General features: G+C 47.2%; 1 protein-coding gene across 2 annotated transcripts in view; it reads right to left on the minus strand.

Annotated features, from left to right (window-relative positions):
* Nucleotides 1-536: 536 nt before the first annotated feature.
* Nucleotides 537-27,435, minus strand: part of Atg7 (autophagy related 7) — a 239,086-nt gene continuing 212,187 nt past the window's right edge. For both annotated transcript variants that reach the window (XM_046425736.2, XM_058572945.1), the window contains exon 19: nt 537-785. In XM_046425736.2, coding sequence (XP_046281692.1) covers nt 753-785 — 33 coding nt within the window. In that variant the 3' untranslated portion in view covers nt 537-752. The remainder of the gene's footprint in view (nt 786-27,435) is intronic.

The raw sequence follows: 27,435 nt of genomic DNA on the forward strand, positions 1-27,435 counted from the left end.
AAAGTGTCAGGGGTGCCTTTGGCTCTGCACCTGTTTAGGGGCAGGCACCTGTGCCAAGGACGTGCCCGCTGTTCACAGCCAGCACCAGTGTGCAAATCAGAATGGAGGGGGAAACCAGCCTACCTGACTGTAGATGCACAGACAGCCACGATGCAGAGAGGACCCTTGAGGTGAGGGGGAGGAAGGGAGCCAAACTGCCTTCTCTAGACGGGCCCCAGGGCTCTCCCCCAGCTTGTGGAGGCCTGCGCGAAAAGGTTCCAGTCCTCACGGGTAAGGTGTTGGACTAGGAGGTGGAGGAGACAACCCCCCCCCCCAAGGCAGAACGCCACAGGGGGGATTGCAATGCACCCTGGGAGCTTGGGTGCTGCCTCCCTACAGTGGCTCAGGGCAAGAGCTGGTTTCCCACTTCCCCAGCTGATCCCTAAGTCCTTACTGTTACCTCTGAGGGCCAAAGCAGAAGGATCCTGTGACACAGGAAAACACAAAAACAACAAAAAACCCAACCCCAAAAGAACTTCACATGGAGGGAACAGAGCCCCAGATCAATGGCTGTGCCAAAGCCAAGGTTATTATTGAAGTCAGAGCTGGGGGGAATGGTGACCCATGAGAATGCAGAACGCTGGCAGCAGAGGGAGCACCCCAGTCTTCAGGAAGAAAGGGAACAGGGAGGTGACAGTCCTGCTCCAGTGACCGAGTGTGGCCTCAGCAGGCAGCCAGAGAAAGAATCAGGCTCCACACGCGGCGTGGCTGGTTCAGATGGTCTCATCGTCGCTCATGTCCCAGATCTGCATGGAGAAGGGGAGACGCTTAGCAGAGGTGTGGGGCTGCCAGATGGTACTCACTGATGCTATTGTCATGACAAAAGGATCTCCTACTTGCAGTCAGAGCGCTCTGCACCTCCCACACTGGTTCCCTTGTCATTGAGGCACTGACGCCCCATTTCTGGTACAAGGAATCAAATCTCAGGAGTTATACTTCCCTTACCCAGGGTCTCACTCGGATGTGAATGGGGAGGGTGGCAACTTTAGGCTGCTGCCCTCTCATCACTCCACCAGAGGGTCTTACCCAGCCACAGGCAGTAAGGTAAGCTCCGTGGTGGGGGTGGGGTGGGGTGCTGGCTGCAGAAAGCCCTGCCTCGTGGCCTATAAGATGCACCCCACGTCAGGAGGCTGCCTCCCGCCCGGCAGCCTGCTCCACTGTCCAGTCAACTTTAGTCCAGTTGCTGACTCTACAGCTAATGCCAGGCAACTGCTGTTGCTCAAGAGCAAACCCCATTCCTGCCAGGCCCAGAGGTGGCCTGGGGAGGATCTTGGACACAGCCAGATCCTGCCTTGCGCCCTAGACTGTCAGTGGGGAGCCTAAGACTCATTCTGAGTCTGACCCAATGCTGTGAGTCTGGGGAGTGCTCCGCTGTAGCATCACAGTGAGAAGAGGAAGGAGGGATGAGGTGGAGGCCTGGCCTGCCAGTCCCACAGGCTAGACTTTCCCTGCGACTCTGGCCATGAAACACCCACGGCCCTGGGGTGGGGGGAGAGCAGGCTGAGGCTTTGTACAGCACCCTGGCTCCCTGGAGGCTGGTCCCCAAACCTGTGCCTCCAGACTTTCAAAACCCTTACAACTGGTTGCAAAAGACCCCCAGCCCCGGCAGAGCTGCCAGGATGAACAGTGTGTTTACATGGGGCGGCCCTGGCCGCCCCGGGGAGCAGAGAGGCCTGGCCAAGGTAAACAGCCACACCAGCTTGCCTTTCAAAGGCAAGGATGTGGAAAATAAATAGAGGGAAATTTCCTCCCTCCTGGGCTGAGGGGGAGCGGGTGACCCTCTCCTGCCCCTCCATTTCTACACAGGCCCAGTGCCTGAGCACAGGAGGGTGGGTGGCAGAGTGAGATCCTGATGCTGGCGAATCAGCGCCATTAATGAATGGGCAGTGTGGGGTCCAATGATCCCAGTGTGTCACGTTGGGACCTGCCTCTTGGTGTAAGTTCCCCACCAGCTAGAAACACCCCCTGGGGTGGAGTAGGGGCCCCAGTTCCAACAGAGGCTGCACTGCTGAGCCCCGGAACCTGATCTGTGGGTTCTGAAGGTCTGAGTGGGGAGACTGAGTCACTAGAGGGTTTGCCAGCATCATTCAGCCACTCTTGACTGTCAGTGAACTCGATCATCTAGCCCTCCCTGTGCCAGGCACTTTGAAGACCTGGAGTGAATGTGCCCTCCTGCCCTCCTCATACCTGCCTGTGAGGTCCAGGGGAAAACCAGCTCAGAGAGGCAAGACAACTTACCCAGGACCACACAACAGGCAAGCTGGGAGCATGCATGTGGTGTGTGGAACAGGCTGGGCACGCTGCATGGAGGAGGGGGACACAGAGGCACTGGGCCAAGAGGAAGGAGAATGAAGAGCCCTGTGCACTGAGGCTTTAGGACCTTCTGCCCAGCCTCTTCAGGGCACCAGCTAGGGCAGACTGGGTACCACTGAATGGCACTCTCTGCCAGTGGGTGGGCAGGGCTGTTTACACTCTGGGCCAAGGACAAACGTTTATGGGAAATCAAGAGCATCCAGACATCCTCTGACCACTTCTTCATCTACTGTCACAGCTTAGCTATGGGGAAGGGGTGCCCCCCCCCCACTGTAGGGCCAGGGAGATGTGGACTAGGTGGCTGTGGGCTGGGAGGGAGCCTGGCTGGCCCCTTGCTCCTGGACAGATTTAACCACTCAAAGGGGCTGGCCAATAGGACTATTCTGTTGAGCCTGGGCTGTGCAGAGGATCCTGTGGGACACCCAAAGGGCTTATTGTGACGCAGCCCTGTCGCAGGGGGCTGGCGGGTGGTGGATTTTACATAACTGCATGGGGTTTTCCCAGAACCAGCTCCCTAGCAGGGACAGGCTCTGTGGAGCACCCTGGCCTTCCCCCTCACCAGGCACAAAGGCAGCACCTGGAAACACAGACTTCATCTCTTCCTTGAGCATAGACCCTGGAAGGGCTGAGATCTGCCCTCCCGAGTCCTTAGTTCCAAGTACAGTGCCTGGCCTGAGCAGAGGTGCCGTGGGTGTCCTCTTAACAAAGGAAGGTTGAGGTAGATTGGCACAGATTTTAAAAATGTTAATACTCAATGCTGGCAAGAAGACACATGGCCACGGGTGGGGTGTAAATTGGTACTATATGTTTTAAAAGAAGATATAAAGCTTTTTTTAAAAAAGTCCACTTTCTAAAGGAGAAATTAATCTTTATGCAGAAAATATTAACTAGAAAATCCAAGAAAACAAATGCTAGGTAGACATGGCAAGAGAACTCTTTTAAGACGGCATCATAAAATTAGCAAGTTCCAGCACCCCCCATGTGTGAACAATGTCCAGTTCAAAAGCAGAACGAAAGAGGTAAATCCATTGTAAGAGCAGTGAAAAAGATGAGCTGCTGGGAAATAACCCTGATGTCAAATGTGCAAAATTTATATGGGGGGAAACCCCTCAGAACATTCCTACAGCAAGCCTCCAAGAATTTTAACTTCAGAAAGACAAAAGTGAACTGGAACAAATGAGCAACACCCCTTGTTTTTTGCACAGGACAAGTCAACATCAGTAAAGAGTCAAGTTTTCCCAAGTGAAAGTAGAAGTTTTTAAAATCAACAACTATTTCTTCTGGAGCTAGAGGAGCTGGTTCTAAAGTTTTGTGGAAAAAAATAAGCAAGAATCCTAGTAAAACTTGGGAAGAGGGACAGTGATGGCTCCCCTCCTCCACGTTTGCAACTCAAGGCAAACAGCATCAAAGTCTCCAAAACCAAGAGGAGGAGGCGTTGCTATGACCACAGCTACGACTAGAACACAGTGAGCCTGGAAACAGTAGGATGTAGAATCCATACACGTCCAGAAAGCTAGCATTTCACCATGAAGGTTTGGAGAATAGGAGCTCAAATCATTAGAAAAAGATGGACTTTCAAATAAATGTGGAGAATTAGTAACTTGAAACAAGATAAAAATTGATTCCATGTTTTCTGCTGTACCTTGGCATCAACTCCAAACAGAACAGAGATCTCAGTGTTAAAGAAAACAAAGCCATGGGCACGCAAATGGGTACTTCCTTTACAATGTGTGTGGGGGGGGAGCCCTGTGAACTTGAGCCTATAAGAAAGAAAACGGGTGCATTGACCCTGAAGAAACATGTGTATTTTTGCATGGGAAACCCAATAAACAGAGTAATAAAAAAAAAAAAAAACCCAAACTACAGACCAGGAGAAAACATACCTGAAAGGGCCACCACTACTCCCTAATTGACAATTCTCAGAAATCAAGAGGAAAAGACCAATAAGTTGACTTTTAAAAAGGCCAAGGATGTCGACAGTTCACAGAAAAAATCTAGGCAAATGACCCTCTGACACAAGAAAACGTGCTCAACCTTACTCATAAGAACAGAAATGCAGACATTCCTTAGGACACAAAAGAAAAATTTCACGGGAATTGAAGCATCTGGCCTTTGAAAGAGACAACATCAGAAATGAAAAGGCAAAGGAAAGTCACAAGCGAGGAGAAAATGTCTATGATGTCTATGGGAAGGATTTGTATTAAGAATTCAAACACTCAAAACTGATTTTCCTGAAAACTGGGCAAAAGATTTGAACAGACATTCCGCAAGGGAGGACACAAGATGGCCACCAGTGCAGGTGCTCAGCATCCTTCCTCCTTAGGGAAATGCAGAGCAAGTCCCCAAAAGGACACTGCACAGCACCTGTAGCAAAACCAATGGGCAGCGGGGCTCTCTGTGGGGTGCAGAGCAAGCAGGGCTCCCCGACCCTGCTAGAAGGAAAGCAATAGCAAAACCACTCTGGGAAAGGTCTGGTGATTCATAAAATGAAACACACTTCCCCAGTGACCCAGCCATTAAACTCTCATTTACCCCAAGGGGGATCAAGTCCACAGAGGCTTGTTCGAGAATGTTCAGAGCAGCTTCCTTCCCAGGGGGCACAAACAAACTGGCTCAAGTGGCCACCAATAGGAAAACAAGAAATAAACTGGAATATCCATACAATGGAGCTACAGCATGGCTCTGGAATGTTCCCCTAAAGCCCATGTGATAGAAGTTTGGTTTCCAGCATGGTACTTCTGGGAGATGGCGGAACCTCTAAGAAGTGGGAGGCCTTCTGTCCATGGGGAGCAGGCCACTGAAGGGGACAGTGGGATCCTGGTCCCTTCCTCTTCCCTCTTCCTCTTGGCATCCTCACCATAAGGTGAGCAGACTGCCCTGCGGTGTGTTCCCACCATGCTGTGCTTCCTCAGCGCAGTCCCCTCTGAGACCAAGGCAACAGAGCCGGCTGACCATGGCTGAAACCTTCCACAGCGTGAGCCAGAACAGCCCTTTTCTCTTTATAGGTTGGTTGTCTGGGGGGGGGGGGTGTTGTTACAGTGACTGGAAGCCACCACAAATGGGCACTACCTACCCATGGAAGGAACAAATTACTGATGCACATGACATGATGGCATCTCTGTCCTGAGTCAAAGCAGCCCAGCAGGGAGAAGGGAGGGAACAGGGCAGCTTTGGTCAAAGGGTACAGGGTTCCATCACGCAGCATGAATAAGCCTCGCAAACCCACGCACAGCAAGATGACCGATGACGTAGCTGCCATCGTATTATTGATAGAAATTTGCTACCAGAGACTGAGGTGTCTTACCAAGAAATGACGGTTGCGATCATTTCATTGTGTATACTGTCTTTCAATACTACATCCTGGATAGTTTCATTTATTTGAAACCCCAGAAGAGGCGAAACTAATCTATGGTGACAGAAAGTACACCATGTGTCACAACCCAACAAACTATGTCCTTTAATGGGTGCAATTTATTGAACATAAATTATATCTCAGCAAGTTTTTTTTTTTTTTTTTTGAACAGCTGCATTGAGAGCACATTTCCATACCTATCAGATTGGCAAAACCCCACAGCTGGACAACATGTCCTCTCTGCGAGCCTTTGGGAAGGCGGCACTCAAACGCATTGCTGGTGGGTATGAATACAGACCTACCCAACAGAATTACTTGTGCTTTACCTTTGGGCCCAGCCACCTCACTTTCAGGGGACTGTCCTAAGAATAGGCACACCTCCATGTCACAAAAGGTCATTATTCATTGCTGTGTGATTTGCAACAGTAAAGGACTGGACACAACTGGAGAGGGCCTCCATAGGGAACCTACTGAGGGACCATTCACTGCACATCCATACCTGGACTGCTGTGACCCCACACAGTGACGGACAAGAGTTCAATCAGCTCACGTGGGCTGATTTCCAGGATTTTTTTTAGTGGGGGGAAAAACATGGAGCATCTGTGTCATACCACCTTGTAAGAAAAAGGGCAAAGAGGTGAGTGGGAATGGAACCGAGCAAACCTCTCACTATAGAATCAAGTATGTAAAAAATTTAAAAAAGAAAAATAACCAAAAGTACAAGTAACAAAAACAAAGAAACTGGATTTCATCAAAATGAAAACCTTTTCTACTTCAAAGGACACTACTAAGAAAGTCAGAATGAGAGAAAATATTTGCAAATCATGGATCTGATAAGGGTCTTGCTGCACAGTGAGAAAAAGACCACCCAGTTAAAAAGAGTGGTGAAGGAGTTGAATAGACACTTCTCCAATGATAGACACATGAACTGCCAAGAAGCCCAAGAAAAGGTACCGGAACATTGTTAGTCACCAGGCAAATGCAACTCAAATAAGAGACACCACTTCACACCCACTAGGACGGCCACAAGAAAGGCAGATAAAAACAAGTGTTGGCAAGGATCTGGACAAAATGGAGCCTTAGACGTTGCTGTCAGAAATGCAAAAACAATCTGACCACATTGGAAAATAGCCTGGCAATTCATAAAAGAAAGACAGTTACTATACAGCTCAACAATCCCAGTCCTAGGTAATTGCCTAAGAGAAATGAAAACACGTCCACACAAACACTTGCACACTAACACTCATGGCATAATAGACAGCAGTAAAAAAGTGGAAACCACCGAATGTCTACCAACCAATGGTTAAGCAAAATGTACACCCACCATCCATGCAACAGAACAGCCTGTCCTTCCTTCAAGTGGACATCTAATTGACCCCAGGACAGGGGCACCGAGATAGCAGAGTGGAAATTACAGAGAAGATGACAGCACTGTGACAGGATGTGTGGGGGGGTGTCTCTCTACCTCACCTCATCATTTCCTTATAATTAAATGTTACTCCTTGCACATCAACCCACTGAGGATGTGAAGTGTGTCACTGGAGCGTGGCACTCTTGCTCCAATCACTCCCTCTTATGCTGATACTCAGTAAGTGGTCCCCAAGCCAACAAGATGGCAGATCTGCCCAGGGCAGTGTCCTGGCTCCGGGGTCCCCACCTCTGCCTCCTACCCAGTTCAGGCTTGACAGTGATGGCAGGTATTAGTCTGCAGTTCTTGGCCCCCTTGGGTGGGCTGGGCCCATGTGACCTTCTCAGGTCACAGCCCCACCACTGAAGACAGCAGAGCTGGGCCACCACCCTGGAGGGGGAGGAAAGGGCCCTTCCAATCCCAAGGAGGTCGGTCCTGGACCACACAGGCCTCAGGGCCTCAAGGTGTAACCTCTCTCCAAATGAGACAGACGCGCTTGGAAGGAGCTCTGCGTCACAGTTTCAACTTGCACTCAATTTCTGGACCACACTGCCTGGAGCCTGCCACAAACTAAGGTTCTTTTACAAACACTGTAATTACCTTGTGAATGACACAATTATATTTTGGTTTATGTGTGTTAAAAGTACTCATTTTTTAAATGTAAACATTTTAAATATACTACAGTTTGTGAAATGGGGTTCTGGCCTTTCTTTGTTTTAATATCAGGATGGAGGCATCTAGACTTCTCCGGGCTTCTGAGCAGATGCACTACCTCATTGCAGCTGCCCTCCCAGGTGTGATCTCCCTGGGGGCCTGGGCATTTGCTCGGGACAGGTGAAGACGTTGGACTAGAGCCTTGAAGGTGGACAGCAGAACTCCCAGGCAGAATTCAGTCCCCCTGGGGGAAGAATGGAGGCCCCATCTTGTTCCAAAAGGATACTTAATAGCCACTCTTTCCTCCTCTCAGGTGCACCACCCCTCACCAACCACTTCCTGGATAGTGCAGGCCAGAGGGAGGTGTAGCCTTCATTTTCTGCATGTCTAGGTGGTCAATATCTTCCTCAAACCTTTGGGACTAAGTTGGGGTGGGGCACTGATCCTCAGTCTGTGAGCCCATAGTCAGTACTGCTAGGACCCGGCCCTGAGAACCAGGGAAGAAGAAGAGGAGACACACCCAGAAATGATTCCAAGCAAGATTCAGGGGGAAAGGCACATAGATAGACACATTCCCAGGAGAGCTGGACCAGGCAGGGCTGCTTGGGACCAGAACCCAAGTACAGCCCAAAAGGGGGAAGACGGGCTTGCAAGGGAACGCACAATGGACTGTGGCTGGTGCTTGGTCCATGACATCCTGGGCTGGGTCCGTGGAGAGGTAGGATGGTGCCCTTGCCTGTCAACAGCTGACTTAACCTACGCTCACCCCCTACACACAGGCCTGTCCCCTCCTTCAAAGGACTAAGTGATTTCTCCCCCTTTCTGTCAGACTACTTTCTGGGGAGGAAGTAGTCTGACAGGTCAGGATGGGGGTGCAGCAGAGTGCGGGCTCCAGGGTCTGGGCCAGCTGGGAGCCGGGGGGTGGGAGGCAGTGATGGCTCCAGAGTTACTGTGTAGGCTCTTGATGCCCCAAGTGAAATGGGTGCACTGACCCCCCCAGGTATCAGCGACTCTGGCTGTTCCTAGGCCTCTGTGAGCCCTCTGGTGCTGTTCCCGTCCACACGGGGGTCAGCAGGCCATGTTTCTGAGGGAAGTCTGGGCCCGAGACCACTGACACCTTTATTCTCCTGAGCCCCACCCTGGGCTGTTCCCAAGCCAGGCCACAGGAATAAAGAGGGGTGGGCACTTCCTGTGCTTAGTTCAGTGGTATTCAGAAAGGATGCTCTACTCGGATCAACTGGGGGCTTCCCCAGGTGGCAGAGCCTTGAAGGTGGACAGGGAGGCCAGGCCAGACCTCGGCTACTTGTGCAACACGTGGCCAAGTCCTGGGGCTGCTGGGTAAGGCCCAGGTAATGACTACTGGGTGATGGATTCCTGCCTGGAGCATGACAGAGACCTGAGCAACGCAGGGCTGCCAGCTCGCTCACGGTAAGTCCAGGATGAGAGTGGGCACTGAATGTGGGCCCCAGGGTCCTCATCTGCCTGTTGGGTGAGGGTGACTGGTGTGGACCGCATAGGCCTGTTGGTGCCTGCAGATAACAGGGCTTACAGAGTGAATAAGAGGAAGACAGGCAGAGACAGAGAGGAAGGGCAGACAAGGTGGCAAGGGAGTCCCACACCCTCCAGACTTCCTGGGGCCCTTGCCTGTCAACAGCTGACGTGACCTACGCTCACCCACTACACATAGGCCTGTCCCCTCCTTCAGGGGACTAAGTGATTTCTCCCCCTTTCTGTCCTGGGGGGATCTGGGCCCCCCGTCTCACACCACCATTCTGGCACCTCCCTTTTGGAAGATGCCTCCTACAACCTTGGGAGAGGGATTAAGACCTGACCTCTTCTCTCTAGGGTTCCTAGCTCCAAATCCAGCCTTCAGAGGGTTGGGGCTGGTGCAAGCTGATGGGGCGGGGAGCAGAACAGAAATTTGGGGGCAATTCCTGGCTCTAGTCCTCTGGAAGAGGACCCTAAAGGTGCCACCAATTCAGGGCCTCAGGTACAGTGACCTGACACCCCCTAATCAGGGGGATCTAGGAACAAGGGGAGGGTTTTACTAGAAAGGAGAGTCACAGCAAAGGCAGCCGGTAAAACAGAAATAGGGCTGCTAAGGATGAGGGGAGAAAAGGGGGAAAGGAAATGCTTTACGCTGGCAGGATGGGGGGGGTCTCTGCAGTGGGGTTTGGAGGAAATCCACTTGCAAAGCTGATCAACGGCACAGCAAGGGGACCAGCACGGGGTGCTGCACACTGCAGGCTGCCTTGCCACCCATGCTCCTCTCCACCAGCAAGGGCACTGGGCTAGGTGACACTAAGCTGACATTGGGCTAGGCCTGGAAGAATGGCCTAGGAGCCCAGGCTCTAGGCTGCATTTCCTCAATTAGGCTCCTGCTCAGTAATTCCAAACTAAGACCGGAAACACAGCAAGACCTGGGGAGTGCCCTGCCGGGGATGCCCAGGGGTGCCATCGTAAAGGAGGAGCAGAGTGGGGCTGAGAGTGGAGAACAGGCTGCTGAGAGCAGCTGTGGTGCTGGGGAAGAACAAATGGAGGAGCAGGTCCAGGCTGCAGACACACTCTGAGGAGAGGCTGCTGTTGCCACCACCCCACCAGGGGGAACAATGGGCTCTGAGGCTAGGGCTCTCTGTGGTGAGGAGGGGGAGAAGGCATGTAGCATGGACCATGGCCAGGAAAGAAGAACTTCTGGCCTGGGCTGTGTGGGCCTGGGGCTGCCCTGACCCTCCTGGTAATTTTTCCTGCTCCCCCATTTCTCCTTGGGGCCTCAAGTCCTGTCCCACCAAGACCTAGGAGAGCTTGGGCTATGCTCCTGGAATAGGACAGAGTCTTAGGCAGGACCTCCTTTTGAGCATTTTCTCATAGTTAAAACTTGCTCCAAAGTGTGTTAAGTGCAGAGAAAACAAAGTTACATGATCTGATCCCAGTTACATTTATGCATGGGAGAAAGTAAAAAAAAAAAAAAAAAAAAAAAAGGAGAAGGAAAGAAGAAACAAATACTGAGGCAGGAGAAATAAAAAATAGGTAGAAGACATAAAGGAAGGACAAGGAAATTAATCTGAACTTCCCCACACCATTCCAGGCCGGTCACTCCCAAGTGAGCCTAGTCGCTCTCCCAGGCTGGTCACTCCTGAACTCTAGGGAAACCCATAAATCTTAAACCATAGGATCATTCACTTATGATCATTACTTAGTTCACTGCCAATTAGCCCACCAACAGGTAGATTAAACAAAGAGATGTGATATTTTAAGAAACCTGTAACTTAGGGTACTTTCTGGTGTTATCTATTGATCAGATAATAGAGACCCTATCAGCTTACGATTCTGAGAATGATCAGACCACCAGAAAGCATCTTGAGATCATCAGACTAATGTCACCTCCACCCCCACCAGGTTTTCTTTGAGAGAGAAACCTGGAATTCAAAAGCACATCTCTCAGTGTTGAGATGGCCCACATTCTCCCTTGAATGTGTATTCCTGGCTTTCTTTAAAAAAAAAAAAAAAAAAAAAAAAATCTCTGTGCCTCTACTGAAACATGCAGAAATTCTTTTCTGTCTCTATATGTCAAGGACCCCATATGTCCTGAGTCAAGTTCTCCCCCTTTTCTGGGAACTCCTGGGGACCTTCTTCATATGATAATTCTAATCCTGGGTGTGAATTTTATTCCTGATTTTTAATTTTATTTTTAAAAACATGTTCACATATTATTTTCATGATCAGAAAATGAATGGAGTAGAAAGAGTGGGAATCCTGTACCTCTAGGACCTGGGGGAACATGCTACAGGAAGCTTAGGGCTGTGGCCCAAGGCAGAGACGGGGTAACTGCTGTTTCCTTCAGTTTTCCTCCCAAGGAAGTGCAGAGAAGCCAGGCACAAGGCTGGCATGTTAGCCACAGATTCCTTAGTGAGGTTTCTAGACAGAAGACCCTGGAATCTAGGTCCCCCACAAAGCAACAGGCCACTCCAAGTCCCTCCTGTTACTAGTCTGGAAAATGGGACCCAGGGCCCTGCTATATTTAGCAGCCTTCTTCAGGGGATGTCCTTAAATGAGCACCAACCCCCAGGAGTTGCTGGAGAGTTCACTGCCCGAATTAGAGGGCCTGACTGAGCTCTGAGACCACATTGAGGCAAGTCCAAGGCTTGGTGGGGAACAGCCTGGCTTGGGCTCCGAGTCCTAAGGACCAGTGAGTGACCTTCACAAGAGCAGCAGCTGCTGCTGCTGCCGAAGACAGGGCATGCTGCTCAGTGCTGGGCTTCAACTCTCCATGGAGTTTGGGGAGTGGTGTGGATTTATTTTGAGGATGAACAAAAGGCAGGGGACATGTAGGAGAAGGGTGTCTAGGCCCCGGACTCCTTTGCTTTCTCCCAAGCTTCAAAACACATTTTTTAAATTAGATGGTAAGAATACAGGGTAATTTTCGTGGCACCAACATACTTTCTTTCAAGATATGATTTATATGTTTGGCCCACATTTAAAATGAAATGGTTATTGAGATAAATGGCTGCACTGGAGGCCACAGAATGGTTTCCATTATAGTTCTGATTTTCAGTTCCTTAGAAAACTTAAAAGAGGCGGAGCCTTCTGTATGTTTGTTCTCTACCTCACAGGGCTTTTGGGGTCACCATCAGAGAGAGGCCCAGAGAAAGAAGGAAAGCTAGAGAGCCCAGAGCTCCAGGGTGGCGTGAATGTAGGATGTGGACTTGCACAGACTTCACTTGTTAAGAAAAGATGATTCTGATCAGCCTGGAATTTCAGGATGGGGATGCCCGTCAGTCCTGTGTGAACATCTGTCTGCCCTGCAGGGAGTCCTGAGGTTCCTGCCACTGGTGCTGACCATCAGAGGCCATGGAATAAGAGACACTGACCCTCAAACTTTCTCTACAACTATAGAAACCAGAGAGTGTGGTAGTGAGATAAGGACAGAGCACAGAGGGCTGGGGTGTGGCTCAGTGGTGAGCACTTCCCTGCGCACACAAGGCCCTCAGTTCCATCCCCAGCACGACAAAAACAAAAACATGAAACTCACAGGGTAACTGAGCTTCAACCAAGGTGCCAAAGGTGATTCAACAGGGAATCACCTTTGTTTCCCTGTTTGTTCTTTTGAACAAATAACATGTAATGGAAAAAAAATGGTCAACCTTATCTCATACAACATCCAAGATTAACATGAAGTGAAACATAGATATATATTTAAAAGCTAAAACTATAACATTTCTCCAAGGGAACATAAAGGAAAATCTGAGACTTTGGTAGATAGGCAAAGATTTCTTAGGACACCAAAAGCAGGGACTATAAAAGAAAAAACAAATCGGACCTCACTTAAATTCAACTTTTTTTTCTCTCTTAAAAACATCATTAAGTAAATGAGGGCTGGGACTGTAGCTCAGTGGTAGAGCGCCTGCCTTGCATGTGTGAGGCACTGGGTTCGATCCTCAGCACCACATAAAAATAAATAAAGATATTGTGTCCATCTACAACTAAAAAAAATATTAAAAAAAAAAAAAAAAAGAAAATGAGGCACGGCGGTGAACACCTACAATTCTAGCAACTCAGCAGATTGAGGCAGAAGGATCCCAAGTTCAAGGCCAACCTGGGTAATTTAATTTAGCAAGACCCTATCTAAAAAAAATATTTTTTTAAGCTTTTGGGGAATACCACATGTACATGATAACATCCTACCCCTGGCCCCCAAAAGCTCACACTCATCTGACAATGCAAAATATATTTAGTCCAACCCAAGAGTTCCCAAAGTCTCAACAGTTCTGAGATTGCTCAAAGTTCAAGTCCAATCTCTTCTCTGAAGCTCAAGACAATCTTATATTGTAAGCTCCTGTAAAATTAAAAGTGATTTACAAGTATTCAACATATACTGGTACAGAGTACACGTTTCCATTCAAATAATTAGAAATAATAAATAGGACCAATGTAAGACCAAAATCCAGCTGGGCAAACAAGTCCTGTAGCTCCACATCTGGCATCTGGGGCACATGGCATTGTGATGTTCTCTCCAAAGGGTTGTGTAGCTCTGCCCCTGTGGCCTTGTTGCAACCCAAGGAGTATTTCTGTTGTCTCTGCTCAATTCCTGCAGCTTTTCTAGGATGATGTCCCAAGTTCCTGGCATTTCTTAATCTTGGGGATCTCCACTGCAGCTTCGGCTTCTTCCTCACATCTATACATTTTGCCTTCTCAGGGGGTGCCCTCAGAGACTCTGACCTTCCCAGGCTTTCCTTTGAAATCTTGGTGGAATCCTCCAGGAACCCCTAACTCCAGCATCCTGCATTCTTGCAGAAACAGCACCACTTGGTTGACACACCAAGGTCAGCTGTCATCTAGAGCAGTAGCCCAGCCTTGAGGGACCCTTGCTGCTGCAGCCTCTGAGTGTCTGGGTGGCTGAGCATGTTGAAAAAACTTCCTAGGCCCCCTTGTGCAAGAAGGGTGCCCCATGGGTCTCGTTTTAGGAGAATTTTTACCTTTACTGCCTTGAGCTTGAGATGGGTATGGTGTGGTCTTTCCAGCTCCTCAAGCCATCTTTCTTATTGTCTCTAAAGTCTTTAGCATTTCTCTAGTGGTTGTAATGTCTTAACAATTGCAACTTCCTTGGCCCTAATTATACTCCAGCCTTTCAAGTTCACTTTTTCCAAATCTTTCAGATCTGCTTTCTGCTCCTGATTATCACAATAAATTTGGCTACCAGCAATATCCATGTCACCGCCTGAATACTATGCTGCCTAGACATTTCTTCTGCCATATTAATAAGTCCATTGGTTTTTTGGGGGGAGGAAGGGGCGGATACAAGGGAGTTGCTTAGTGCCTCGCTGAGGCTGGCTTTGCTCCTCCCATCTCAGCCTCCCAAGCCACTAGGATTACAAGTGTGTGCCATGGTGCCCAGCAGTCAATTGTTTTTAAAATCAGCCTCACAGAAAGTCTCAGGACATGGGGGAAATGCAGACAACTTCTCAGCCAGAACATAACACGAATGGCCTCTACTCCAAATTCCAATAGAGGCTTTCTTTTCTGAATCCTTTTGAGCCCTCTCTTCACCATCCATGGTCCTTTTGGCATTCTGGTCTTCTAAGCTCACACCAGATTTGGCTATTAACCTCTACTTATAACAATCTAAAGCAATTTCCAGCTTGCACTGCTACATATATTAAAATTATTCCCACAAATTCCAAAAAGCTCCAAAAACTCTGGAACTACATCAGATTAGTCACAGCAATGACCCCACTTCTCTATACTAACTTCTGTTTTAGTCAGTTTTTTTGCTGCTGTGACTAAAGGATCTGACTACAACAACTACAGAGGAGGAAAGGTTTACTAGAGGGCTCAGGTCTCAGTCCATAGAATACCAGAGTTCCATTTCTTGTGGCTCAAAATGAGGCTGAACATCATGGCAGAGTGTGTGGCAGACGGAAGCAGCTTATATCACAGTGATCGAGAAGTGGAGAGCTCAAAAATATTTTAAAAAGAACTGTGGATGTGGCTCAAGGGTGGAGTGCTTACCTGACCATGTATAAGGCCCTAGGATCAATCCCCAGCACTACAAGAGAAAGACAGGATTAAAAAGGGAAGCTGAAGACATTGAGAAAATGTATGCAATATGTGTATCTGACAAAAGGCTCGGGTCCAGAGAGCATACAACCAAGAAGGAGATACATAGCCTCTGAAAATATGAGCAAAAGATATGAGAGGAGTAGATACAAGAAGACATATAGGTGGCGAATATGTACATGAAAAGATGCTTAATACACTGTCAATGTAGAATTGCGACAGAGACCACGAGATATACCATCTACCCATTCAAATGGCTGGAAATAAGAGGTATGTGGAGCGGCCAACAGCTACTTTCACAGATTATCTGGCAGTTTCTTTTTGGAGACAAGGTCTTGCTCTGTTGCCAAGATTAGCCTTGAACTTGTGGAACCAAGTGATCCTCCTGCCGCAGCCTCCCTCCCCTCATAGTTAAGACTACATATGTGCACCACTGTGACAATTTCTTTTTGGTACCGGGATTGAACTCAGGGGCACTAGGCCACTGAGCCACATCCATGGGCCTATTTTTGTATTTTATTTAGAGACAAAGTCTCACAAAGTTGCTTAGCACCTCACTTTTGCTGAGGCTGGCTTTGAACTTGCAATCCTCCTGCCTCAGCCTCCAGAGCACCGGGATTATAGGTGTGTGCCACTGCACCTAGCTAGTTTGACAATTTCTGAAAAAATTAAACATATACCTACATCAGATGACCCAGCAATTCCAGTGCTAGGTGAAAAGAAAGCATATGTCACACAAAGATTTATATAGTCAGTGGAGTTGTATTTATAAAAACATGTTCCCCAAATGTTCATGTGTTCACAGGATACAAAATCAACATACAAAAATCAATAGCTTTTCTATAATGAATCTACTGAAAAAGAAATCAGGAAAACAATTACATTTGTAAGAGCCTTAAAAAAAAAAAAAGCCTAGGAACATCTAATCAAAGAGGTAAAAGACCTCTAAAGTAAAACTTACAGAACAGTGAAAAAAAGAAATAGAAGATGACACTAGAAGATGGAAAGATCTCCCATGTTCATGGGTAAGCAGAATTAATATTGTCAAAAGGCCAGTTTCCATAAGTCATCTACAGAGCCAGTGCAAACCCCATCAAAATACCAAGGACATTCTATAGACAACTAGGGGAAAAAAGTTCTAAAAAATCTATATGCAATTAAAAAAGAAAGAAAGAAAAGAAAAGCAATACTGGAAGAATCACAATACCTGACTTCAAATTATACTGCCGAGCTTTAGGAACAAAACCTGCATGAAAGATACATAAACCAATAGCAGAGAAGAGAAGATACAGAGACAAACCCACATAGATACAGCCATCTTATCCTTAACAAAGGCACCAAAAACCTCTGTTGGAGAAAAGACAGCATTTTTAACAAATGGTGCTGAGAAAACTAGATATCCACATGTAGGAGAATGAAATTAGATCCTGCTCTCTCATCTGGCATAAAAGTCAACTTGAAGTAGATCAAAGACCTCAGAATTAGATGAGAAACTTGGCAAATGCTAGACGAAAATACAGGGGCAATACTCTAACATATAGCTTAAGCAATGACCTCTTGAATAGGACACCTAAAGCACAGTAAATACGACCAAGAATCAATAAATGGGATGGCATCAAACTAAAAAAGTTTCTCATGAGAAAGGAAACAATGTAAAAAGAGTCTACAGAATATAAATCTTTTTAAACTAGATAAGATTAATATTCAGAATAAAGAATTTAAAAAAAATCCAGTCAATAAGTCAATAAATGGGCAAATGAAATACACAGACAATTCTCATAAGAAATTCAAATGGCCAACAAATATATGAAAAAATATTCAACAACTTCAGCAACCAGGGAGATGCAAACCAAAACCACACTGATATTTTATCTCATTCCAGTTAGAATGGCAAACAGATATATTTATTTATATTGGCAGTATAATTTGAAGTCAGGTATTGTGATTCTTCCAGTATTGCTTTTCTTTTCTTTCTTTCTTTTTTAATTGCATATAGATTTTTTAGAACTTTTTTCCCCTAGTTGTCTATAGAATGTCCTTGGTATTTTGATGGGGTTTGCACTGGCTCTGTAGATGACTTATGGAAACTGGCCTTTTGACAAACACAAATATTTTATCTCATTCCAGTTAGAATGGCAGCCATCTAGAATACAAACAATAGTTAACACTGGAGAGGATGTGAGGGAAGTGGAACACAATGTTGGTGGGACTGTAAATTAGTACAACCACTATGGAAATGAATGTGGAGGTTCCTCAAAAGACTAGGAGTGGAGCCACCATGTGACCCAGCCACCATGGGTATTGCTCCTAAAAACAAATGACTGATACATAGATGGATGAATCTCCAAAACAGTATGTTGAACAAAAGTAGTCAGAGAAAAAGCACTTTCTGCGTGATCCTGTTTATATGGAACTCCAGAAAATAATCTCACCTGTGCAGACAGAAAGCAGCTCCCAGCTGCCTGGAGCTGGAAAATGGGTAAGCTCACCAGGAAGGGCGCCCAGGAAACTGTCACCTCTGGGAATGATAGCAATCTTCTATATTTTTCATGTGGAAGTGGTTCCATAGGTGTGAAAATTTGTCCAAACTCATAGAAATGTACATGTTTTCATACATTGTGTTCTTTTTCTACTCTATTTTAATAAATTTGATTTTCAAAAATTCAGCAGAGAAGGACTTAAAACTAAAAATGGGGGTGGATGAGGCTCACAGATAGTAAATTATTGACAAAAATATCATGAGAAAAACCCTGGGTTCCAAAACAGAGAAGGCAGAGGGTGGGTAGTCCTAAAGCGGGGCTCTCATTTCACCCCCTAAGAACAAAAGCAGCACCCCAGTCATTTTGCGGAACAGTCTTATTTCCCCACTATTTTAAGCAGAATATGGCAACTGGCCTTTTGACTACTGTCCCTTGTGTCCTTTCTCAGCTATGTGGTACACCTCTTGCCCTGGTTCAGAGCTCTGCCTCTGAAGCCAGACCTCTGGGCTTTGTGTTCCACTCTGCCACTTATTAGCCGTGTGATCTTGGGCAACTTACTTGATCTCTCTGTGCCTATGTTTTTGTCATCTGAACAAGTGAAGACAAAAATGGCATCATTGTTCTGACAATTAAATGAGTCAATGGATATAAAGTGCTCCATTTATGAAACACCTGCTGTATGCCAGGTGCTATGCTAGGCTCTAGCTGTTCAGCAGTGACTGAGCAGATGTGGTTCATGCCCTCAGTCAGTCCCCACTCAAAGGAGGTCCATGTTCTAGTGGAGGTGACAAGAGACAACATATAACCCACTCACCCAAGCAAACAGCTGCAAATGTCTTGGTACCATGAAGGAAAGTAAACCTGGAGTGAGAAGCGGAGTAATGGAGGAACACTTTAGCAAGGGATTTGGGGTCAAGCCTCTTGGAGGTAGAAGTGCTGTCACAGCTGAGATTTGAGAGGTGGGAAGGAGCATAAGAGAGGGGAAGGGCGGGCGGCTCAAGGTGGAGGGAGCAGCAGGTGTACAGACCCCACAGCAGGGAGGGTTTGGATGTACTCTGCAGGGACTGGCCACAGAGCAGGTGGCTGTGTGGAAAAAGGTACCAGGCAGATGGATGTGAGGCCTGCACTCACAGGGTCCATCATAAGGACTCCAGGTTTATTCTAAGCCACCAAACTTAAGTAGGAAGCCTCAAGATCAGGGGAGTGATGGGCAGTTCCAGCAGAAATGGAGAAGGGTATGTACCTATCTCCTATATTTTGGAGGTAGACTCAATAGGCTGATTGTAAATAAGATCAGAATCCTAAAATTTCAGATCTGGTAATTCCTCCCTCCCATGCCTCTGCCTTGCTGTTACAGAAGGGGAGACTGACACCGGAGGGGGCACTTCCTGAGCAAGGTCAGCTGGGGAGCTGGGCCTGGAGCTCTAGCTGACCAGGGTGGTCCTTGCCTGGCCTGGCCTGACCTGGACCAGAATTGCTGGGTCCAGGCCTGCAGATCCCAAGGTGAGAAGGCCAGCTCCCTCTGGACTTCCCCATCCAAGTGCACTAACAGGAACCTTGACTTTAAAAACAGATGGTGGTGACCCTCATGGAACACAAACATCCTCCCTTAGGTGTGAATGAAATTCTGCACTCTACTTGGGAAACCGAAGTTTTGCTTTCTTCCAAAACCTGCAGTCCGAGGGAGAGAGCCTGGGAAGACTCAGCCCTTACCCCAGATCTAGGTTCCATCCTGAGACAAAACAAAAAAAGTCAGAGAGAAGCTTCTAGTTCAGGATGCTGGCAAGATGGGACATGTGGCTTTCAGCTATCTTCTCCTCCGAGGCTAGTGGCACCTTTTCCCGAACCCAGGTTGGTAGAGGGGCTAAGTGGACCAGCCCCAGAATACCTATTCTTATTAAAAAGCAGTCCTTAAAGACAATTATTTTGTTGCCTAATTTGTCCCTAATGAACTATTTGGAACCCACTAGAAACCTCTCACTTCCCCCCAACTTTGCTCACTCAACCCTAGGGCAGCCCTTCTAAATTTCTGCCAAACTATGGCTCTGGGTCCTGTGGCTCTACTGTGTAGCCTGGAAGCTGTTTTGGTGGGGAGCTGTCACCTCTCTCATTCTTTCCCTATTGGGAATGAAACCTGGGTTTCATTTATTTTCTGGGATCTGTAGAAGTTATTATTATTTTATTCTTTTAAAGAAAATGGCTAATGTTTTTATCTGTTAGTTCAAGAGGATGAGGCTAAAGGAGCCGTGGACCCAGGACAGTTCCCAAATGCTCTGGAAGGCTGTCAGGAAGCCAGGAACTGAGAACGGCTCTCCCAAACACAGGGCACCTCTTCCAAGGAGTCTGGCCTTGCATATTCCAGGAGAGAGAGGGCCAAACCCCTCTCAGAGGGACCTCTACCTGGAATGTCAAATCCACGATGAGCCGGGTCCTCACAGAGGGTTTACACTGTTCTCTCAGTTCACTGGCCTAAATGCCCCAAGTCAAGGGCCAACCTTGTCAATTTCCCCCAGCCTGAGAGAGCAAGCCAACCTGCTTGGTCCCTATTCTTGCTGTGGAAGCACATCTCTACTAGCTCTGAGAAAGGGCAACATTGGAGGGTCTGAGAATCATAGAAGTGAGGTCTCCTCCTCAGGAACTTGAGTGTTAGCTAGGTGTCACTGGAAGAAAAAGATGAATCCTTCTGCAAGTCTTCAGTTGAACCAGGGAGATAAGGGGCACTTGGATAATGCGTGGCAGGGTATCCATGCTTGGACACAGAGAGGATACAGTGGGTAGCTTGGTCCTTTGCTAAGGTTCTGCAGCGGGCAGCCTGATTTAGGCTCTAAAGGATGGAATCTTCCAGTAGAAATGCCAACATGGCCTCTAGGAAGGCCCCCAAGCAGAATGTCTAGGAGGAAGTAATGCACAAGGGGATAGAAGGAAGGGACTACTTGGCAGAGTTGGGGCAAGAATGTGCAGTATGGGAACTGAATGCCAGCTCAAGGAGAGGCTCTGTACAGGAAGCAATGAAAGTAAAGTCAGAGAAGATTCTGGGTGGGGACTGGGCCTCCATGAGCCTGAGACAGGAAGGTGCAAATGGACTGAGCCTTGGGAAAACCTGCTGAGTGGAGCCGACCTTCTCAGGTGTGGAAGGCAAGCTCTGGGGTCCCAAGGTAGAGAAATACTAACTGTTGCCAAGTTGTCAACAGGCCTAGAAGGCTCAGCCAGGAGGGAGTAGCTTCCTACTTTGGCCCAAATGACATCTGCGCAAGAGAAGAAGAGCCAGTGGACACGGCTGGGCCATAAAGGCTCTGTGACATGTCCTGTTAACCAAGAGTGCAGGCAGCTCCCTTCAGTACAACGGAGGAAGGCAGGGCAAGCGGCCCCTGCCTGGCAGCACGTAGCCACCCACATGAGAGTCAGTCATCCAGGAAGGGCTCCTGCTGCCTTCCAAACTGCCTGGGCTGTTGGGAGCTGCCTTGAAGGCACCTAACCCACGGGGCAACACAGGGCCTGCCTGTGAGCAGACCCCGTAAGGACAGATGCTTTGGGCATCGGTTCCAAGACCAACAGCATTCTGTAGCCACACTGATGGTGTCTTTCTTTACCTTGGCAACTCCGTGCTCAGGCCTAAACATAGAGACCTCGCTTTCTGGGCATCTGCTGCTACCACAGAATCAGCACGGTCTGACTGACAGCAGTGGGGCACAGCGCTAAGGCTCTGGGGGCTTTTCACTAGAGTGGCTGGAGTGTCACCCTCCTGTCTTGCTCAGACTGAACACCTCAGTAGGTGGACAAGGCTGAGGTCATGGCTGAAGGGCCCCACCATGCCAGCTGGACGAGCTTCTGCCTGGGGAAGAGGAGCCCACGGTGCCCACGCCTCTGGGCAGTACTTTTCCAGACAGAAGCGACAAGGTTCCCAACTTTTCCTTCTTGGCTGTGTATTTCTGATGATGGGAAACTCCGGCTTCAAGATGAGCTCCCAGTTTTAAAAACTGGCCAAAACTTGAAAGTGCTTACATTGTCAAAAGCAAAAAAAGAAAGGCTAGTTATTTCCCTTGATAAATATTTTTTTAAACACCATTTTAATAAACAAACTACTTTTTCTGCTTCCAGTTTCTTTCGTTTCCCTTTTTCTTTGTTAAATTGATAAACAACAGACCCTGAGCTCAGAAGGCTACATTTTAGTTAAGAGAAAAAAAAAAAAAAAAAGAACTGTGGCTTCAAAAAATAACATCTTTAAAGAATCAGCTGTGTGGATTTCCTCCCATCCATTCGAACTTCTCAGAAAACAGTGGTTAATGACAGTTTTTTAGTCATTTCAGAAAAGAGACCTCTGCTTTTCTGTGTGTCTGCAACAACTGTTTTTTTACAGAGTAGGGATTTTTCTCAGGAGTCCCAAACTGCGCTGAGAGGAAGGTAAACAGAAGTTCATGTTGTGAGCAGCATCAAACCCAAATGGGAGAATAACAGAAAGCAAGAGCTGTTCTTTAAAAATCACACTTAAAAGTCACTTTATCTTTCTTCATAAATGATTGCAAGCTGGACTGGGAAGAAAAATCACTGCAGAAGAGGTTTACAACATAAATAACCACTAAGATCATTTTCTTTGTTTTCCTTGGCACTGGCCTTGCTGAATTTAAATGAACACTTAGGGTGATGATGAAAGTCAGCCGGAAAAGAAGGCTGGGATAAACAGCTCCACCACCTTGAAAAAGCTCCAGCCAACCAGCCTCTCAACCCCAGGGGCAGTTTTCAGACCCAGGATGGCAGTAGCGCCAGATAAACGCCTTGCATCACCACCACAGTCTCTGCTCCCTGCTCTCTGCCCAAAAGTTCCCCTCAGGGTATTCTGGTCTCTGGTCCCTTCCTCCAGCCACCCCCCTTGGCCTGGCCTGCCCCTCTCCAGGTTGGCAGCGTGTATGCAGGGAAGGAACCCCAGGTGAGGGAGGGGTGCAACAAAGACATGAGCAAGCCCAGCCCCCTACCCCATGACTGAATGCTGACTGCATGTCGGCTTTGTCCTGACCACTGTGTTGTCCACGTTGCACACATCACTAGATCCCTCCACCCCACCCAGGCAGACAGTGCTGTCATTACCCTCGTCTCTTGGGACAGCAGCTCCTGTTCTCCATCACTAACTGATTCCATCTCCCTTTCTGCAACTCCAGCTCTTCCTTCAGACTCTGCTGTCTGTCTGTCCTCCTTCCTCCTTTGTTTGGGCCCTAGTGCACTGCACTCCGGTTTACTCATTGTGGATGGGGTGTTATGGCGCCTCCACATCCGAGCCAGTGCCTGAGCTTTGGGTCAGTAGCGTCTCACAAGGTGCTTAGTACTAATACGTGCTTGGTGAATCCCAAGTCCTGCATAAAGCAATAAATCATGCTGAACAAATGCTTGTGGAATGAGCTGGTAAAAGGACAAGCTTGCTCACTTAGCTCTGAAGCACAGGATATAAATTTTCTTCTTACAGCTTTGAATTTCAAGCACCTGTGGAGAGCAAGAAATCTGACCCTGCAATGGCTGGGGGAGGCTGGTCGGACTGGTTGGCGGCTTGGTATAAAATGCAACCTTTAGTCTCTAAGTCTAGATGAGTGATCGCTTTCTCAGGGATGAGTCTGGGGAAGACTACACAAAGCAATAAAGTGTGTAGAACAGTGCTTGGCACACAGAACACACTCAATTAACGTTAGCTGCTGTGGTTATCACAAGACTATCTTTATGCTATGTTGTCAGGACAGAGGTTAGGGAAAGTCAACAAGCAAACTTTCAGACATGCAAAGTTACAAACAGGTAAGTCCCCTTCGAGCCAGCCAGTAACAGACTGGCACATAAGGCAGACCTCTGAGGAAGGGGCTCTGCCTCCCAGGCAGGCTGCACCCCAGTTCATTCATAAACAGATTCAAGTGCCAAGCATGAGGTCAGAGCAAGATCCCTCCTGTTCCTTGGTGCCTTTACCTCTCGGGTTAATGAACAGGGACCTTGTGTCCCACATTCACACTCTTCCTCACCTTCCTCCAGGCCTCTGCCTTGGTGGGGTACCCTCACAGTCCCCATTGCTAGGGCAGGACAGTTGGGTTTCAGTCTCGACTCTGTAACCCATTAGCTCAGTGCACAGGCAGACCCAGCACTGCCCTGCACAGGGCCTCCCTGTGAACAGCCAAGGGGCATGTGCCCACCAGCCCAACTGACAGTCCTGGGGGGGAGGAGACATTCAACCAAGGCCCTGGCATGGGGAGGAAGGCATTCCTCATTTTCAAGAGTAAAACCAGGGTAAAGAATTGTTTTTTGCTACTAAAAACAAAGAGAGAAATATCCCAGCTGAGTAGAGGTGCTGAAGGATGCAGGGACTCGGGGATAGCACAGCTTCAGGGGCACATTTCACACCAAGGTCTGGGCTGGGTGCAGTTGGGAACCAAGTTGTTGTCCCCCCCCCCCCCCCCCGGACATTTCTCTCTTCAACTAAGGCAAATCAAGACTTCCCAGTTCAGCATCCAAGTTTCTTGAAAACCGACAAGAGAGGGGTCTCTGCAAGACACAGCTCAGGTAGGTCACTATGGCCCTTTAAATTCGAAAAGTCACACTTCCTGAAGTTAATCACCCAATACAGACAGCAGCAAACACAGGACAGCAAGGGTTTTCTCTTCCCAGAACCAATGAGAACGTGCTGCTGCGTGCAGGGCCTTGCTCCCTCCGCAAGCTGCTCTGACAAATACATGAATTGTTCAAAGCTGACAGTTTGTTTAGTCACGTCTGCTGAGGTGGGAAGGGTGTTACAACACATCTGTGCTGGCCCTCTCTGTGTGGGTCATCCAGTTCTCAGGCCTGCTTTTAACCCACCCACCCCCCGGCTGATATCCCGGGGCCTGTCCACAAAAGCCAAGGACACACCTGCTTCAGGGGGGAAAAACCCCTTCCCTCAGCACACACACACTCTCCAACTTAGGAGGAAGAAGTGAGAGAGAAGCACCTGGGCTGCCCGTCTCATCAGGAAAGGACAGTGAAGTGGGGACAAGAGGACCAAAGAGCAAAAAAAAGCGGGCACCAGGTGCCTGAAAGTGGCTGATGGTCACAGAGCTACCTTAGCCTTTCTAGGGCCCAAATCTAACTTCCTTATCCCTTCATCTGTATCCCTTCCTACTGCCATCAAGATGATGTGGGGGGCGCCCTCTGCCAGACAGCCTGCCACAGATGAGACCCAGAGCATTACCACTAGGAAGGTCCCAGGTGAAGAACAAAATAGAGGGCTACTCATTTTAAGGGTATAATTCTAAAGCCCTTGATCTTATCCATCAGATCCACGATATGATCATGTGGCTGATGTCCTATGAGTTCCCGGGAATACAAATTCTTAACTATGGCATGAAATAGTTACCCTGGGACAGGTAGAAGCAAATGGCGTCATCTCAGAAGTACAAAGACAGTTCAACATTAGAAAAAGATCTAGTAATTTAACATATCACACTATTAGTTTTTATAAGAGAATAAAATCTTGGAACTTCTCAGGAGATGCAGGAAGTTTTTGTTTTTTTTTTAAACAATCACTCAAAATTTTAATAAAATAGAAGATCTGTAACAAATGGGAGAGGCTTCCTTAACTTCATGAAACCTACAGCAGATGAATGGCAAATGGTAAAACTTTAGACACATTCTCAGTAAAGTCTGGCACAGTTTAAGGTATCTGAAATAGTGGATCAAATCAACATTATTTTGGTAGCCTTAGACAATGTAATAAAACCAAAAAACAAAAGGAAATAAGGTATACAGAAAAGAGGAACAAAGACTATTGTTATTTGCAAAAGATGTGACCATCAACATGGAAAATCTGACAGGGTTTTCATACAATCTATAAAAACTAATAAAAATGTTCAAGAATGTTGTTGGACATATAAGCACTATACACGAATAACCAATTTGAAAAATACATAATCAGAATTAACAATCTGATTGTTTAAAGTTAGCAACTTACAAGCATAGCCAGAATTCTACTCTGGCAAGAGTTCTTGATGAAGGTTATAGATCAAGCAGAACCTTATATTTTGCCTTTGAATTTGGGAGACAGAACAGCACTAATCATATTTCTATCAGCATAAATATTTTAAGTAAATAAATCTACAACTAAAAATATTTTTTTATCTTTATATGGTGCTGAGGATCGAACCCAGTGGCTCACACGTGCCAGGCGAGCACTCTACCACTGAGCCACAACCCAGCCCCTCAGCACAACATTTTGTAGCTTACTAAGTCCAGTGACTCATCACAATAACATCTTATACCCTGAAGTAATCCCGAAAGTGACATAAAATCTCTATTTAATGTAAAAGCTACCAATTTTTTCCAGTATGTGATGGTTTCCTGATTTCAAAATGGCTAGGACTACAAAGTAATGCTGGATGTATAAAAGATGCTAAATCAATCAGCCAAAAGTGTGTGTATCTATCTAATACAAGGGCAAAGGCACAAAAACAAAACATAAAACACTTTTAAAAAACACACTATTTACTGTGAATCTCATGAGTAAAGTTAATCACTAAGCCTAAAGAAGAGAGGCACTTTGTTTCTACTTTTCAGGAAATAACTAATGTAAGATTTGAGCAGATAAATAAATACTCTTAAATTTCAAACCAAGTTCTGAAGCAGCTACGGAATATCAGGATATATGATGCTTGTTGCCAATTTGAACATTTGCTTGCTGATAAAGGGTCATGCCCTTAATCATCTGTGAGATGACAGGATAGCGGTGGATCTGCTATAGACCTGGAATGCCTGGTATTCATTACTGCACTAAAAACAGACCCTCCATTCTTTACTAAATTCCTCTGCTTTTCTGAGAAACACGAAGTTGCTGCCACCATTTTGTATGATACTTCTGTGTTTCTATAATATGCCACAGTTGAAGGAAAAGCCCACATTGCGTTTCTTGGTGTTAGTCACAGTGGAATGGGCATCTCTGCTGGTGGCCAGAGGCATCTTCTGGGCTTCAAAGGGACAGCTCAGCTCTGCAAAGGGGAGCATGTCAGGAACTCAGAAGAAGGGGCATACAGAACAGGGGAGGGATGTGGGTTCCTCTGATGGAGATGTCCATGAGAGGAAAACAGAATGCTTCAAGCTGCTGTGAACTGAGACTTTTAAAAATTGTGTTGTCTGTTTTGGCCTGGGGCTGCATACTTGAAATGATAAAAGCAGTCCTTTCAACTCAACTTTAAATCACAGAGTTCCCACAGCTAGTGTCAACATGCATAGTGCTTATGGCCCTAGAAAAGAAAGGGCTGTGGGCTGGGGCCAGGGATGGTAAAGTGCCAGAGCTGGAGCCTGTACCAGTGGAATCGGAAGTCTGTGCAGTACTGCGCACCCAATCTAGGCCCCTTTTGCCTGTCCCTCGCTATGACTTGGTTGATTTCCTCCACTTTTTTCCCAGTTTTTCTATGTTAGCTGGATTTAGCAACTGCTGTTTTGGCTGTAATCAGAGATCAAGTGTGTTTCCAGAGCTGACGGTTTAATACCTTTGTTGCTTGCTCAGTGCCAATATCACCAGAGCACTTCTTTTAGAGTATGTGAAAGGAAATCAGCACCAGAGCACCACCGTAAATCAGGTTTCAGTGAAACCCTGGCCCTCCCAGAGGCAAATCAACATTTAGGGCTCCCCAGGAGTG

This window comes from Marmota monax, unplaced genomic scaffold (assembly GCF_021218885.2).
Source record: "Marmota monax isolate L192 unplaced genomic scaffold, Marmota_monax_Labrador192_F-V1.1 WCK01_AAM20220418_F8-fsc00028, whole genome shotgun sequence".
In the NCBI taxonomy this organism is placed as follows: domain Eukaryota; kingdom Metazoa; phylum Chordata; class Mammalia; order Rodentia; family Sciuridae; genus Marmota; species Marmota monax.